Genomic DNA, 15,524 nt, shown 5'->3' on the forward strand with positions numbered 1-15,524 from the left:
TCATTGTTTTTTGGTGAAGGGCTTCGGCACCAAGTCTCTCATTGTGGAGGATCTTCATTCCCTTCCGTGGAACGGGGCGGGACAAGCACTTTTAATCCCTGTACCTTTTAGATGAGTGTGGTGAAGAACGTTGGACTTCTTTTACTGTCAGCAACACAATTGGTTGATGGCGCTCCTTCGTGTGTGAAGCAAGCATTGGTCGAGTCGCGGCTGTTGAAATGTTTGCTCTACCCCTGCGCTCCTCTGCATATCCTGTTGTTGTGGGAATGGGATCCCTCGTGGCTTTCCACGTGCATGGTGAATGCAGCATGAGTTGCTGAGCCGTCTGCCTGTTGTTGATCTTTGTATCGCTTTACAGCGTCCCGATTATGTTGTCCCGACGAATGTCGCAGTATCCGCATGACCGGATTGACTTGATTCACAAGATGAACTATGTAGGATGCTACCACTGAAACAGTATGTCTGGGCCGTGACATGCAGAGCGACACAAAGTAAATGTCGAGACGATGACAAAGTCAGATTGGCTCGATCTAAAAGGTCGACTATTGACGATGCCAGCACATCAACATCATATCTGCAGAATGACATATAAGGTAAAGCGTCGCGAAGTAGATGTCGAGACGAGAACAAGGGCAGCTCTCCTCGAGTGCATCAGCAGCGAAAACAGCAAAATCCAGCTACTCTCCCAGATCTATAAGCTGTCAAGGATGAGCTGCGATTTCGAACAATTCTCGAGAAATGATAATTAATCATCAGTTCCTTCTTCTTCAACAAGACCAAAAGCTACGGTATACGTCACCCAGACATCAGATAAGAGTATATAGTCGTAAAAGAATCAGTAAGATTCCATCGGTGCTGCGATGGCGGAGTGGTTAACGCGTCAGACTTGAATCTACAAGCTGCCTCGTCCACCTGGTCGAGACAATACAAGTTCGCCATCTGATACCTTAGGGTGCGCAGGTTCGAATCCTGTTCGCAGCGCTTTCTTTTTGCCAGTGTCTCGAACGTCGATTCGCCTCAATCAGCCTCACGCGGAACCACATCCCGATCTACAATTGTTGTTTTGCTGGTACCAAAGGTATTTGTTGTACTCAGGAGCAAGTCACGATTTCCTTCTTCAGGCTGTGCCACAACCTTGATTTCTCCGAGCCCTCGAAACTGTATTAAAGTCCCACCCCAGTGTCGCCCCTTCGATATCGGAAGCGGGCGAGCGGAAGCCTTTCCGTGTCTGGGGAGCGCCGCTCTCCAAATTCTCTTCGAAATGCCGCGACCATGGAGCCGGCTCCACCAATCCTCTTCTTTCCTATGACTCGTTCCAACTGCGGTTCGGCATATCCCCATTAAAGTCCGTCAAACTCCACTAGACTCATCGGTGAAAAGTCCTAGCACCACTTTTTGTTCAGATGGTCTATTTTTATTATTCACATCTACACTGTTCTGCTCGAGCAGATTTCGAACAGTCTCAATCTAAATTTCGGCATCTTCCCTTTCTCTTGTACAGTAGAATTGGAGCTGGTGAACTTTATGAACGATAAGATCATTTGTGGGACGGATCTTGCAGCTATACAAACAGATCTGCAACGGCCCTATGCCTTGTACAAAAGGTACCATCATGTATTTGGTTTCGTAATCACATGTCCTGACGTTTCTCTTCCTGCTGGTGTTTTGTTTCTCCCTTTCGGATATGAGAACTTTACAGAGACTCCGAGCCGCATCCACAGTCGCATATGCGATTCCGATGAGATCTTGCTAGCGGGATCCTCAATTCTCATCAGATGTTCAGAATTGGTTCGCTGAGCAACGCTTCTCTTGCCTTCCGGAAGCAGGCTTCCGACATCGCTGTCTGTAGCGAATTCGGAAATATGCTTCTCCCATTTTCACAAGGGGAAGGGGGGCTTTCCATTTGACCTCCAAGGAACTTGCCAGGTGCTCGAGGCTTACGGAGTGGATCACGGCCGGGCACTACTGCAACAAACTTGTCTGTGCAAGGGCGGGTCGCTGTGCCTAAACATTGGTGTACTTGGTATGTACTGTAGTGTCGCGCTTACTCCAACGACAGAATAGTCGGACCGAGATTTGTGAAGATGCAGTGAGGACGACAAGTTCATCGTGATATTCGATAACATCTGAATGTACGGCCTCTCATAATCCGAAATTGAAGAACTTTGACCCCGTCTGTTGGCCGACGCCGATCCAGTCGACCTCTTCCATGAATCTACCAGATAATTCCCTTTGCACCTGCTCAGCCTGGACAAGTTCAAGCAAAGCTCGACTGCACGTTACGCCGCAGGTCAATCCTCCAGTTATCTTTTCGATGACTTTGAGTAACTCCAGGGCCTGTGCTCTTTCTTCCTCCACTCTGCTTGCAAAGCCGACATTGAAGACCGCGGGTACGATGTGGTATAGGGCGGGTAATTGGTCGGTCACAGCTTGCGACGCAACCGATAGAATGGTCGAGCAGTGTCTGGAGTCGTCTTCGTGATACTGTGTCATCTGCAACCGTTGTTGAGGATACATGCTGTTGTGCAAGTAGATGGAAAGCGAGGAGTGCTGAAGGATGGCAAAATCAAAGGCCACACGCAACACTTGCGGCAAATCTATGTTGACGACGTCTTTGCCTGCTCGAATGGAAATCTCCTGAAGACCCTTGAGCCATAACGTCCGTATTTCTGTGTCAAGGCTTGTAATCTGCTCTTGAACGGTATTGATGTCCAGGTATTGACCGACCTGGGCGGAAGAATGGCGCATGCTCTGTGCCACTTGACTCAGTTTCGCCGAAAACTTGCAAATCTGGACCGTGAGATCCTGGATCGCCCAGGTGAGAAGTTCTTCGACCGAGTCACTCCTACAAGGCACCGGAGGCCATGAGGGGGGCAAGGCAGAGCTGTTGGCAAGGTAGCCTTTGACGAATGCTCCAGCCTCGTCGTTTCCTGCTAGACATGCCTGCGCATCGAGATGCAATAGATGCCAGATGACATGGAGTTGTAATGAATCCGTGATGGGGGTCGGTGTGTCGAAGACGATTCGCGCAAGTTGGTCCAGATGATGGACCCATAACTTGCTCTCTCGCAGCCAAGTTTGATTTGCACAGCACCGGTCGTAGACGAGCAGGAGAGCGTGCAGGAAGAAAAACTCTCGTGAGGATATGTTGGAGTAGTCGAAGCAAGCTGCTATGGCTCGATCGTAATGACTAAAAGCACCCACCAGCAGATTCGGCTTCCCTCGAACAGCGGAGCTGAGCAAGGTAAATGCGCAAATGGCATGATGTAGAGGGGTGAACTTTTTGGCTATGGCCGTGACGACGTCCCGATTGTCGGAACCTCTATTTAATCGCATGTAGTCTGCAAGAGGCATGACTCTCCGGAAGACAACGTCTTGGAAGAGCTTGAAATGTCTGAGCTCGTCCCCATCTCGGGTTCCATAGTCAGCAATGTCCCAGTGTAAAGGAACAGTAAATGTCAGTGATGGTGAGGAAGAACTGTTGGCATTGGACATGTCATCGTCGTCGTCGTCGTCGTCGTCGTCATCGTCGTCCTCGGCAAGCGATACCGTCTTCATGGTCGACGAGTTGTTCTTGCCAATCAGTAATTTTGCAGCCAATCGTGCTCCAGAATCCAATGTAACCCCCTCGCATATGTCCTCTAAGGTGCCCCCTTGGTTGATTAGTTTGGTGATGATCTCTGGTGTCAGGATTGTGTGCGGGGTAGGACTAGTGGCAGCCGGACCCAGCACACTGCTCTTTTCGTCCGGCGAATGAGCAGTCGCACGATCCAGTCGTGGCGTCCTCTTTTGCCATTGTCTATGAGGAAGATTTATCGTGTTGGTCTTGACCTCGTGATAATGGCTCGAAGTTCGAGAGTTGCAGTCTTCGAACTTCCATGTCCGTGTCCAACTGCAATCTCGCTCAAGACGCAAGCAAGGCCCGCAACGTGGTCGTTTCTCGTCGCATTTCACCTTTCGCCGCCGACATGTAACACACCCGTCCTTGGATCGAGATGTCGACGTCCTGGCTAATTTGTGTCCACCTCCATGAAGAGGGCCCTTGTTAGGTCTTGATGCTACGTCAGTCGACGAACACATGATAGTTCAACAACATCGAGGTCTCCCTGCAATTACGTTCCACGCTTTATTGACACGGGGAAGGAATCTAGATGTTCGCAAATCCGGTCAAGGGAGTTGGGCTATATCTGGAGGGCATAGCGCCTTAAAGTAAAGGCTAGAGAGGGTAGTTTCATTATGTAAAAGCGCCATTCCACTTCCAAGGGTTCTCTCTCTGCTAGTGTCGAAAAGGTACGAGAAGTACAGGATTATGGTACACTGAGGTACATGTCAATCTGAAGGGTTCAATTTGGTCAACGGATCGAACTCTGTCACTGCCGATCTCGACACGGTGGAATCGGCTGTCAACGGGAGCTGATATTGGCGTGCGGGATGAAATCCGCTTTGATTTTGCACGCCTTTTAGTCTCGACACCACGGGCTGGGCAGGGAAGCGTTGGCCTTTCTTCGGGACCGCAAGACAAGTGTGGCTTACGTGGAGATCATTACCTTGTCATCGGCAATACTTTTGTTGCTTCCACGCGCAAGATTGTCTTTCATAAAGAAAAGTTTCGGGATTGTGCATCTCTGCAAGTCACCCAAATGCCGCTCATTTAGCGCCCCCACCTCAGCGGAGAAGCGGAGATGTGGTAGGGAAACAGAAGTAACAGAAAGCGCCCTTGGCAGGAATGACATGATATAATACAATTGCATCCTGCACGCGCACGCGGCAGATCTTACCGACCACTTCATTGGGTCGGCGAGGTTCGCAACGTCCATCCGTGGTGTCACGATCTACAAAGTTTTGTACACAGTAATAAAGTAGAACGGTTACGAATATACTGTACCCCACTTGTCGATGCTTCTCGCAATCGGATCTATTTGTTACTCTCGTCACTCGTCAATAAAGGGGGGGGTTTTCCATGAGCAAGCAAGATACACTTTCGGATGTTACTGTAAGACATACCGCTTACAAAGCCTGCTGTAGCAGTTCTTGTGGTCGCCGGTCTGACGACGGAAGGTTGGTGATCGCCACTCACTTTACAATTGGCCAAGTGGGGAGTTTTCTCTACTATTGAATCACAAACGCCATGGTGACTGAATGAGAGTCAGGAGTACGCCATCGAGTGACGCCGACCTCGAAGCTCGAGCCCAGCAGATTTGATATACAAGTTTCTCCCCGTTCAGGCGAGTACCGCGCCAGACTGCCCTCTCATCTCGACTCTCCATGACTTGCATCTGTTGGTGTTCGAGACTCCTCATGGACAAGCCTACGATTCAACTGCGGTGGGGCCACTACGTGGGGCGATGAAGGCATGCTTTTCTGTCTCTTTTCTTGAACGCCAGGTTCGACATGAAGAAATTCCTCCTTCTTCGGGGTAATATCGCCGTCATTATAGCTTCAGAAGCACGTGTTTCATCGTGTATATCTCCGACGACGTACAGTAGCGTGATCGATGGGCAAGAACCCAATGCAGAGAAATGTCCTCCCACCACGTGTGTAAGGTCTAGGCCCTTGACGCAAGAGTCACGCATACGCAGTGAAGGGGTAAACCGCCTGCCATCAGTAGTAGTCGTACATCTCGAACAGGCGGAGAATATCGATCGAAGCGGCGGTGGACTTTGCGGAGTGGGCGGTGGAGAGGAGTTTTCCCGGCTTCCACCCCGCTGCACTGTTGCTTGGCACCTTGATACGTCGTCATACGGGACTGGTATAGACATTAGACAACCAGGTAGGTTCCAATAGGTGTCACGCCGCAATGCTGTCCGCCTTTCGGCCTGAAGCTATCTATGAGCTCAGACAACAGGACAAGTCCAAGATAGAGTCCGTTCTTGCATACGGTGACAGACTCCTCGTAGGCCTCAATTCAGGCAGCCTTCGAATCTACCGCATCAACGAACCCTCAGACCCGTCTCGAGATGGCAGCAGCACAGAACCCCGAACGAAAAAGCCCAAGGCAGTGGAGCTTCTCCGGGAAGAGGAAAAGTTCTCCCGTCGAGCTGTCTTACAATTGGCCATAATCAAAGAAGCCAACATTCTCATCTCTCTGTCCGACTCGTACGTCTCGATCCACAATCGCCAAACATTTGCCTTGCAAGAGAAACTCGAAAGGACAAAAGGCGCGTCCAGCTTTGCCGTCACCAGTAATGTCGTGAACGATGCGGAAACCGGAGTGCCGAGTCTGGTCAGTAGATTGGCCGTGGCCGTAAAGAGGAGAATCATCTGGTGGACCTGGCGAGACACGGAGCTGGAAGACGACGTGCGCGAGATTTCTCTTCCCCACAGCGTCAAGTCATTGCTCTGGGCGGACGGCACCAATATCATGGTCGGCATGGATCCAGGATTCACACTTGTCGACATCACATCCAACGCGACAGTCGACATCTACAAATCGAGCACTGCAGGAGAGGCCACCGCTGCAGGTCAGACGGGCGCAGTCCGATTTGCTGCCGTCAGTAGCAGCGGCATGGGATACATGGGTATGGGATCTTGGGTTCCGAAGCCAATGTCTACCAACCTTCGTGAAGGAGAAGTCTTGCTCGCAAAGGACGTCAACACGCTGTTTGTCAACGCCCAAGGCAAGCCATTGGAGAAGCGACAGATCCCATGGCACAGCCCCCCGGAAGCTATTGGCTATTCCTACCCATATCTTTTGAGTTTACGACAGTCCAACACAACCAAGGAGGGCGCTCTGGACGTCAGAAACCCTGCTACCTTGAGCTTACTGCAAACAATCCCCCTACCAAATGCGTCAATCCTGCATGTGCCTCGGCCGAATATAAGTCTTGCCCACGCCGGTAAAGGATTCCTGGTGGCCAGCGACAGAGTCATCTGGCGTATGGCTGCCTTGAGCTACGAAGAGCAAATCGACGAGCTTGTGTCAAAACAAAAGCTAGACGAGGCCATCAGTCTACTAGAGCAACTGGAAGATACTCTGCTCGACGACAAAAAAGGCAAGATGAGAGAAATCCGCATCACCAAGGCCAAACTTTTGTTCGAGCAACAGAAATACAGACCTGCCCTGGATCTGTTTACTGACGCACAAGCTCCGCCCGCCAGAGTCATAGCTCTGTACCCCAGGACTATCGCTGGAGATCTATCCAAGATCGAAGACGAACAAGATACCGAAGCCGAACAATCATCAGACGAGCAACCTTCGAATGACAGCGAGACCACAGATGACGACAAAAAGAAAGCATCGCCTGAGCCAGCTGAAACGTCTCAGGACACCCCCATCTCTGCACAAAAGTCGATGTTCGGTCGACTAAAGGGCCAAGCAAAAAAGATCGATTCAGATGCCGCATCAATTTCCTCAGTCCGGACTGCAGCAACGGCAAGGTCCATCACGAGGCCACTCGAAGGTCCAGATCTGAAGGCCGCCGTCATGGCGCTTTGCTCATTCCTGGCGTATGCCCGTGTTGAAATCCAAAAATATCTCAACACTGACGGCACACTCAAAGTTCCTGTCGAAGACAACAAGCCTCCATTCGAATACCTCATTGACCTGACACAAGTCGACCAGCCCGACTGGCAAGAAGAGCTACTGCAAGTCGCAAAACTAGTCGACACCACTCTGTTCCGCAGCTACATGCACGCGCTGCCATCCCTCGCCGGCCCCCTGTTCCGTCTCGACAACTTTTGCGATCCGCACGTCGTCGAAGAAAAGCTGTACGAGCAAGGTCGATACCAGGACCTTATTGATTTTCTGTACGGCAAGAAACTGCATCGTGAAGCGCTTGAAGAGCTGGCGCGATTCGGCAAGAACGAAGCCGCAGATGAAGTCATGCCGGCACTCCGAGGACCCAGCCGGACCGTCAGTTATCTTCAAGCCTTGCCACCTGATATGATTGACATCATCCTTGAATTTGCCGAGTGGCCTTTGAGGACAGAGCCTGACATCGGCATGGAAATCTTCATCGCCGACACGGAGAATGCAGAGCAATTGCCCAGGGATCAGGTGCTCAAGTTTCTGGCTGGCATCGACAAGATCCTCGCCGTCAGGTATCTCGAGCATATCATCTCCGAGTTGAGCGACTCGACGCCAGAGTTCCACCAGCGACTCGTTGATTTTTACCTCGAGCAGCTGAAATCGGGCGAGCTTGCCGACGACGAGGCCAAGGACGAGGCCAGAGAAAAGCTGGAAGAGTTCCTGAGGACGAGTGACCGCTACAACAAGGCAAAGACGTTCAATCAGCTGCCCTCCGATGGTAAGTCACCCGTGTCCTTCTTCATACAATCACTAACGATTCAGATCCCGCTTTATACGAGTCTCGTGCAATCGTTCTCTCCGCCATGGGCAACCACAAGCAAGCCCTGCAGATCTATGTCTTCCAGATCCAAAACTACGAAAAAGCCGAGACTTACTGCAACAAAATCTACCTCGCCTCACAACAAACCGCCAACACTCCCGGCACTCCAAGCTCTGTGACTTCTCCCACCGAAACCAGCGGCAGAGCCAAACGTCTTGGTTTTGGCACGGCAGTAGCACAAGACAAGAAAGCGTTCAACCCATACGACGCCGACGACTCCACGCCAAACATATACACCACTCTTCTCTCATTGTACCTCCGTCCACCTCCTCCCCACCAAAAACAAGTCCTCTGGCCTCCTGCGCTTGACCTCCTCTCCAAACACGGCGCCCGACTCCCCGCATCAGCGACACTAGACCTCATGCCCAACGACCTCCTCATCCGCGAGCTAGAAGCCTACTTCTGCGGCCGCGTCCGAAACGCCAACAGTGTGCGCAACGAAGAGCGCATCACCAAGGGCCTCGAGGGCGTGAGGAAAGTCGAGCTAGAACGAGAGTTACTCCTCGGCGGCGGAGCAGTCAAGGGCACAAAGGGACGTAATCGACGAGTCGTGATCAGAGAAGACGACCATTGCAAGGTCTGCCACAAGCGGTTCGGCAATTCGGCCATCAGGGTCTATCCTGATAACGAGGTCATTCATTATGGCTGTGTCGGCAGGAGTGGAGTCAAGCGTATGGCTGCGGGCGGTGATTTCGATGCCATGAGGAGGATGCCGTGGAGCTGAGTTGGTTTCTGTTGTTGCTGTATATACCCCATGACTGTTAGCTCACTCGAATCGACTTTCTCACTCGCTTGTATTGTGCATGCTGTAATGTGACCCAAGTGAATTGAAGAGTTCATCGAATGTGAAAGCACTGACCAGTTGTGCCTGGGTCTTCTGGACACTGGTGACTTCAAGACTTATTTCGAAGACCTTCTGACCAAAAAGGTCGCCTTATACATTTGCTTTCTGGAAGCCAGAAAGGGCCTAGCCGTCAAGACCAGTAAAGGCAAATTGCCGACATTCGGGACCGTTTATGACATACTCACAGCCCAAGACACGCCCAGCAGACACTGTTGACGACCCTGTAACGCCAGCCTAAGACGCCGGGCTCCGGCCCCCAAGAAACAAGATCTCAAGCAATAGCAATTATGGATATGGACTTCTGGAGCATGTCACAGTAGTAAATTTTCTCTTGTAAAGTCTTTGAGATACGACTAAGTTTGGGCGCGTGCCTGGAGGGTTTGCCTCTTCCCAAACGCAATGATAATTCGTTGTAAATCTGCGCTGTCCCTTGCATAGGCATTTCTTTTTTTTTTGCCATGTTGAGCTGAAAGATTCCGGAGACATGACGACAATGTCACCTCTACAATGGAATTGTCGAGGGATCTTGGTATAGTTTAATGTGATTAGTGCATTTGTTGTCACACTACAACAAAGTTGTCGTGAGATTGTAGTCTGAAGCAGAGAGATCCTAACACTTCAAGTGCTTGAAAGTAATTGGAAAGTGGCAAGCTGTCCATGTACTTGCAAGACTGGAAATTACCAGCTTCATCAGCTCTGTGCAAGGGTTTGTGCCTTCCTGTTAGGGTTCTGCAGATGCAACGCCGCTATTCCCAAGTCCACAATGTTGATGGGGTGGACATGCCACATGGCATCGTGTCGACAAGTCATCACGTCGTCATCTTTCAATCTTGACATGGTGCAAGGGAAGCATGTAGCTTCGACTTAGAAGTCTCTCGTAACATGATTTGGATGCAACGAATCTGGCCGGCGCTTCATATCACATAAGATGATCAGAATTTTATCGCCGAGCTTCATAACCGCCAATTATCAAGTTATTCCAACTCCGAAGTTTGTCATGAAGCGGGTGAAAGTAGAACGAGGAGGGCTAGAGGCTGCTCACTCAAGGTTGGCACTTCACTGCAAATTTGAGCTAATGTTCTAGGGCAGGGCAGCAAACGAGGGGCCAGCCACCGCTACACTGTAGAGGTGTACGTTGAATAAGCATGTGATCTGATTGGACCAGCCACTTCACGTCCACTTGAGTAGAACAAGGCAGCCTTGTGTTTAGGTCGATGCGGCATACGTGATAAAACTCTCATTTTCTCTCAACAGCCTCCTGTAGAACTTCATCTCAGGTTACTTCCTTCTCTGCTTCCCTTTTCTCCTACCTGCATCCTTCTCTGTCTTTCGTCTCCTGCAGCTTTGCTGGCACTCCCCTCTCTGCTTACTTCCTCCTCCTTACCCTTCTCTATCTTTCTCTGCTCCAGCTTTGCTGTGACTCCCGTTACACCTCTTTGGTACCATGATGGCACCAAAGAGCAGATATTCCAACGCTTTGGGCACCTCTATAGAGGTGCCTAATCTATCCCTGAAAATAATTGCACGAGAATGTCTGGGGACAAGGAATCAGGCACACGCGCCAGGCACCAGCGTCGCAGTGACGAATCTCGAATACTATAGGGATATTGATATAGACATCCGGAGCATGTCACAGCAATATCTTCATTCTATCAAGTTGCTGAGAGACAGCGGAGATTGTGCGTGTGCCTGGAGGTTGCGCCTCTCCCAATTGCGGCTCTTTACGTACGAGGTCATCCTCTTTACTCGCTAGCGTCGCCCTGACTCTGCCTGTAGATTGTTGGTTGAGAGTGATGATGGTCTCGAGCTCCTCTATTTTTCGATCCTTCTGGTCAGCGTCGGCTTTAGCTTGATATGTCGCCTTCTCTGATTCGATGAGTTTCAGGGTAGCGTTCTCCAATTCATCTTGCTGTTGCGTGTATGAGTTGATCAGGCGATTGTGTGCGGCGACAAGGGTTTTTGACTTTTCTAATTCAGAGTCATAAGCCTGAGAAAAATGAGAGATTGTTTCGTCTTTGGCCTCAAGTGCCATACGAGATGTGTTCAGTTTCTCTTGATGGTCAATCAAAGTTGCCTTTGCTTCCTGCATCTCGTGTGAGTGCTGCTGTTCTGAGCAATGCAGTGCTTTTTGAAGTCTGTAGATCTCAGCCATCGCTGCAACTTTCGAAGCTTCTGCGTTTTTAAGCTGGAGTTCAAGCTTACCCTGATCCACCATGGCATCGTGATACTTGTATGAGATACTCTGAGATTCAATCAATGCATTTTTTGTCTCCTGTATTCTTCCTTCGAGTTTCTTGCATTCTTCACGGGCCTTTGCATAGATTGCAGTCAATTAATCCTGGAGAGATGAGATGATGGAGGAAACAGCGAGATCGTCTCCAGTAAGGAAGCGGCGGTGTGGTTCTCGTCCGAAGCCAAGTACAACGGGACCGTAGTGAATCTCAATCACTCAGTTGCACAGCACAGTGAGCATGAAGATCAAAACCAGCTTGATGCTCCCACCTGTTGATCAAGCATCTTTGCCAGACGATAGACGCCGCCTACGTGGACATGAGACAGGCTCATCGACGAGTGGTGTGCCTAAGAGCTCCTCCCAACCTGCCACCGCTCCCAGTACTCAAGCAGATCCTCCTGCTGGAAGCCCAGTCGCTCAACAGGGGAGAGGGACGACCCCCAGGCTCGCGACTAATTCTCGCCGTGTCTCAATGACTTGGCAGAATTCCAAGGAATATGCAGAAGCAACTGGAACATATCCAAAATGGTATTGTAAAGATTGTGACTGTATGGGACGAGGTGTTCCAGATCAAGGATTTTCTCGACAAAACCCTCAACAAGTGTAGAAGGCGGACCTTTGAGAGTGCTTTCACTGAATATCCAGCGGTTCGAGGTGGTCTAATAGATTACTTGAAAGGGTTGCTAGTCAGCGCTCAAGCTCGTTCGAAAGATCATCCAAATGAGGCCAAAAATGCTACAGTAGCGTTAGAGAAGCTCAATTGAGTTGAAACATGTGCAACAGTCCTTGGCCAGCACGCAAGATACCTCGAGAAGGCATTGCCACCAGTCTGAAGATGCCAGGACGGCATACGACAAGGTCGGTTAAGAATTAACAGAGATGCGTAAGTCAACACATGAGATGGTTGAATGGTTGGGATCTAGAAATTATTGCTCGACGATTGCTCAGTGACCACAACGTGAATTTGTAACAACTGCAGAGTGTTTGAAAGTGAATTCCCGAAAACTGCTCGATGATTGCTCAGTGATCAGAGAGTCAGTAAATCCCCAATGACCGTGAAGTGAACGATCAGCGACAGCAATTATCCAGAAAAAGGTAATCGAAGACTTTGGCCTCCTGAGGAAGGAGCCTGATGAGGACAAGGAGGAAATATTCAAGACTTGCGCAGCGTTTATTGACCAGTGGCAAGAGATCATGGATGGAAATTTGAACATGCTTGATGAAGTGCAGAGGATGGGGCACATGCAGACTTTCGAAGAGGAAAAGGCTAGACTTTTACAATTAGAGGACCGTCTGAAAAATGACGGTGTCGACGATTGCCTGAGACAGATAGGCTATATAAACACCGATGAAAACGAGCAGGTCATGGAGGAGACACAGGAGGAAGAGGACATGGACAACGAGGACAAGAATTAGGTGAACATGGAGGAAGAGGATGTTGAGAATGAAGTGGATAAGGTATGGAGGAAGAGGAGGTGAGCCAAGACCTGTGACTTACCAGGAGGTCGGGACAGGATGCCGTACATTACCTTACCTTAGTGTTTGATGCGGACGGCGTTAGGGATGATGTCCAACTACTGTAGCTTTGGTTCATTCACGCAGGACGAAATCGTTCTCAAGGCTCAGTCTCCCACGGAAGATTGTCAATCGATTACATACGGGATCCCGTGAACCTCGATCACCGACTGTATTTGGGCGCGGATGTTCGAACATACCGACAATCTGAGCCTGAGTCCGAGTCCGGGTCTGATTCTCCAGCCAGATCACGGCTCACTAGAATCATAATTGCTCGGGCATGGAGCTCTGGAGTAACGAAGACCGACGTCGGTCAGATTGAGTGTCGAAGGATTCGATCCACCGCAGTCTACAGGAAGGGGCGCCTTTCAGCCAGCGGCTTCAGTCGTAGGAATACAAGAGTCCTGCTCCGGATCCTGCTCCTTGAACATGGCCACAGGTGCCAGCATGGTATAGTGTCGTCAAGACGTCGAGACCTGAGACTCATGGACGAGGCTTCCTTGAGATACTTGATCTTGCTCCCTTCGTAAGATATATCTGCTCGTACATCCAAGACAGCCCAACCGAATATAATGCGCTATCCGTACGAGGAAACCCTTTGACGAACCGAGGTCATGCTGTTGCTGTCTGTACCAGCTGAGGGGACGACTGCCTGCTTCCACGTATCTCGAGACGAAAGACTGGTCCTGTCAGTGAAGTGCTTGTTCATATCTGCTCAGGGTCAGAGCTTCTTCGTGTCCTACAGTAAAGGGTTCGGGGTATGAGCTCGGACCTACTTGCCGACATTGTGGTACCGCCTCAGCACATACCCCGAGGTACGTACCATGCCTGGAATCTGTATACCTCCAGGTACCTTATACCATAGCACAACAAGATGGCGCTGCCATTCACAGGGAGCATCGAAGTCGGATCACACAGGATGATGTGTATGATCTGGATGTTAGCTTTCTTTCAACACGAGTTACCAGATGACCAGACACTGACATCCACCTCCATGCGCTGACCACGGCAGATCCAGCTTCTACGCCAGTTCGGACACAGTGTATATACAACAAACCGCAAGACTGCCACCATTCCGCGACAACACAATATGGTTGGAGTACATATATAGGGTTGAAGGTATTCTGAAAGTGACCCGAACGACTTCATCTATGGTCACGAAAAACTAGGCGCTGACGTCTGTGATTACGTACTGACCACACTCAGTCCACACAGGAACTAGCTCGCTCTACACAAGCTGTCTTTCCCTCTCCTTTCACTTACTCCCTAAGTTGATTGTATTAGCTTCAGCGCTTGTATGTCGTCCAAAGCAGGATGATAGCATCGTGCGTCTGCTGATCATTGTAGCAATGGCGTATAATAGCAAACAACACCTAGAGGCGAAGGCGTGACCTTTCTCTTTCTCTCATCCTCCAGATGTCCCGGCTCGGCGTATTTCTTAAGATTCCGCTTTCAAAGCAGCGATATCAGCATCACGGGCAGCGATAGTCTGATGCTGCAGCCTGATTGTATCCTCTTTGCACTCCTATTCCTCTGCTCTTCTCTTGAGGTCGCCTGATAAAGTATAGTTACTGGCGATGAGTGTTGTTCTCTCCTCACTGAGAGCGTTGTTGCTTTCCACAAGAAGGCCATTCTGCGCACTAAGATTGTCACGCTCTTCTGCAAGGATGTGAATTTGCTCTTGGAGACTCTTCATGTCTGCTTGTTGCTTTGAGATTTTCTGATCGCGGCGCTCGATTCGAGACAGTAGTTCCTCTATGGCGGTTTCCAGACCCGCACTCTTCTCGGTACTCAAATCTGTTGTTACCTTGGAGATATGCATCTGCTCTGCTATCGTCTCGTCTCTAGCAACAATGGCGCGGCGGGAGGCTTCCCTATCTTGGTCTCTTTGGACTTCGAGATCGTACAGTCGCCGGTGCAACAACTGAGCGGAACCCTTCTGCTCTGTAAGTTTATAGTCTGATTGGTCGAGCGTCTCTTGATGCGAAGTCACCATTTCATCAAGTTTCGCCTGACTTGAATTTTTCGCTCTGTCTAAAGCGGATTCCAGCTCGGCGTATTTCTGATGCAAAGCATCAAAAGCTGTTTGTTTTTCCTCCAGCTCCTTCTGATGCGTCGCCCGTTCGGAAGCCAGCTTGCTCATGTATTCATCTTCTATGTCTCTCAGCTTCTTCACCACAGAGTTATTGTTTGCTGTTGTCACGTTAGACTCATTCAGCAAGAATATGTAAGCGCTTCCGCCGGGCTCATACCTGAATTTGACATGACTGAGTTTACGTCCAATAGAATTGGAAGTGTTAGGGTAGTTGTATGAATTTTCGGTAGAGGAAGATGTCTATATGGGTAAGATGCTCATGTGAGGTTCAACAAGTTAATCTAGAGAAGGAAGTCGCGCAGAGTTTTCATGTACACGGTAAGGTACCCCTCAAGTGAGGTTCAACAAGTCAGTCTGGAGAAGGAAGTCGCGCAGACTTTTCTCAGACTCTATTAGCGCTCTCCCATCTGCCTAGGAGGACCTACGGTATAATCATTGAGCAGTCACTGAGACCTTCACTGTAGTTGTGAAGCGATCATTAAGGATTCG

At 50.0% G+C, this 15,524-nt stretch overlaps 2 protein-coding genes across 2 annotated transcripts; one reads left to right on the plus strand and one right to left on the minus strand.

The window, feature by feature from the left end:
* Positions 1-2,142: 2,142 nt before the first annotated feature.
* Positions 2,143-3,558, minus strand: AAFC00_006430 (uncharacterized protein; the record flags this gene model as incomplete). The annotated part of the gene is made up of 1 exon (XM_069346384.1): positions 2,143-3,558. The coding sequence occupies one exon, from the start codon at positions 3,556-3,558 to the stop codon at positions 2,143-2,145; it is 1,416 nt and encodes a 471-aa protein (XP_069197598.1).
* A 2,239-nt stretch (positions 3,559-5,797) lies between these two features.
* Positions 5,798-9,072, plus strand: AAFC00_006431 (uncharacterized protein; the record flags this gene model as incomplete). Its single annotated transcript, XM_069346385.1, has 2 exons — positions 5,798-8,246; positions 8,291-9,072. 2 exons carry the CDS (start codon positions 5,798-5,800, stop codon positions 9,070-9,072), a joined length of 3,231 nt encoding a protein of 1,076 aa, XP_069197599.1.
* Between the last annotated feature and the right edge of the window lie 6,452 nt (positions 9,073-15,524).

This window comes from Neodothiora populina (assembly GCF_041146345.1).
Source record: "Neodothiora populina strain CPC 39397 chromosome Unknown canker_contig_7, whole genome shotgun sequence".
Classification (NCBI taxonomy): domain Eukaryota; kingdom Fungi; phylum Ascomycota; class Dothideomycetes; order Dothideales; family Dothioraceae; genus Neodothiora; species Neodothiora populina.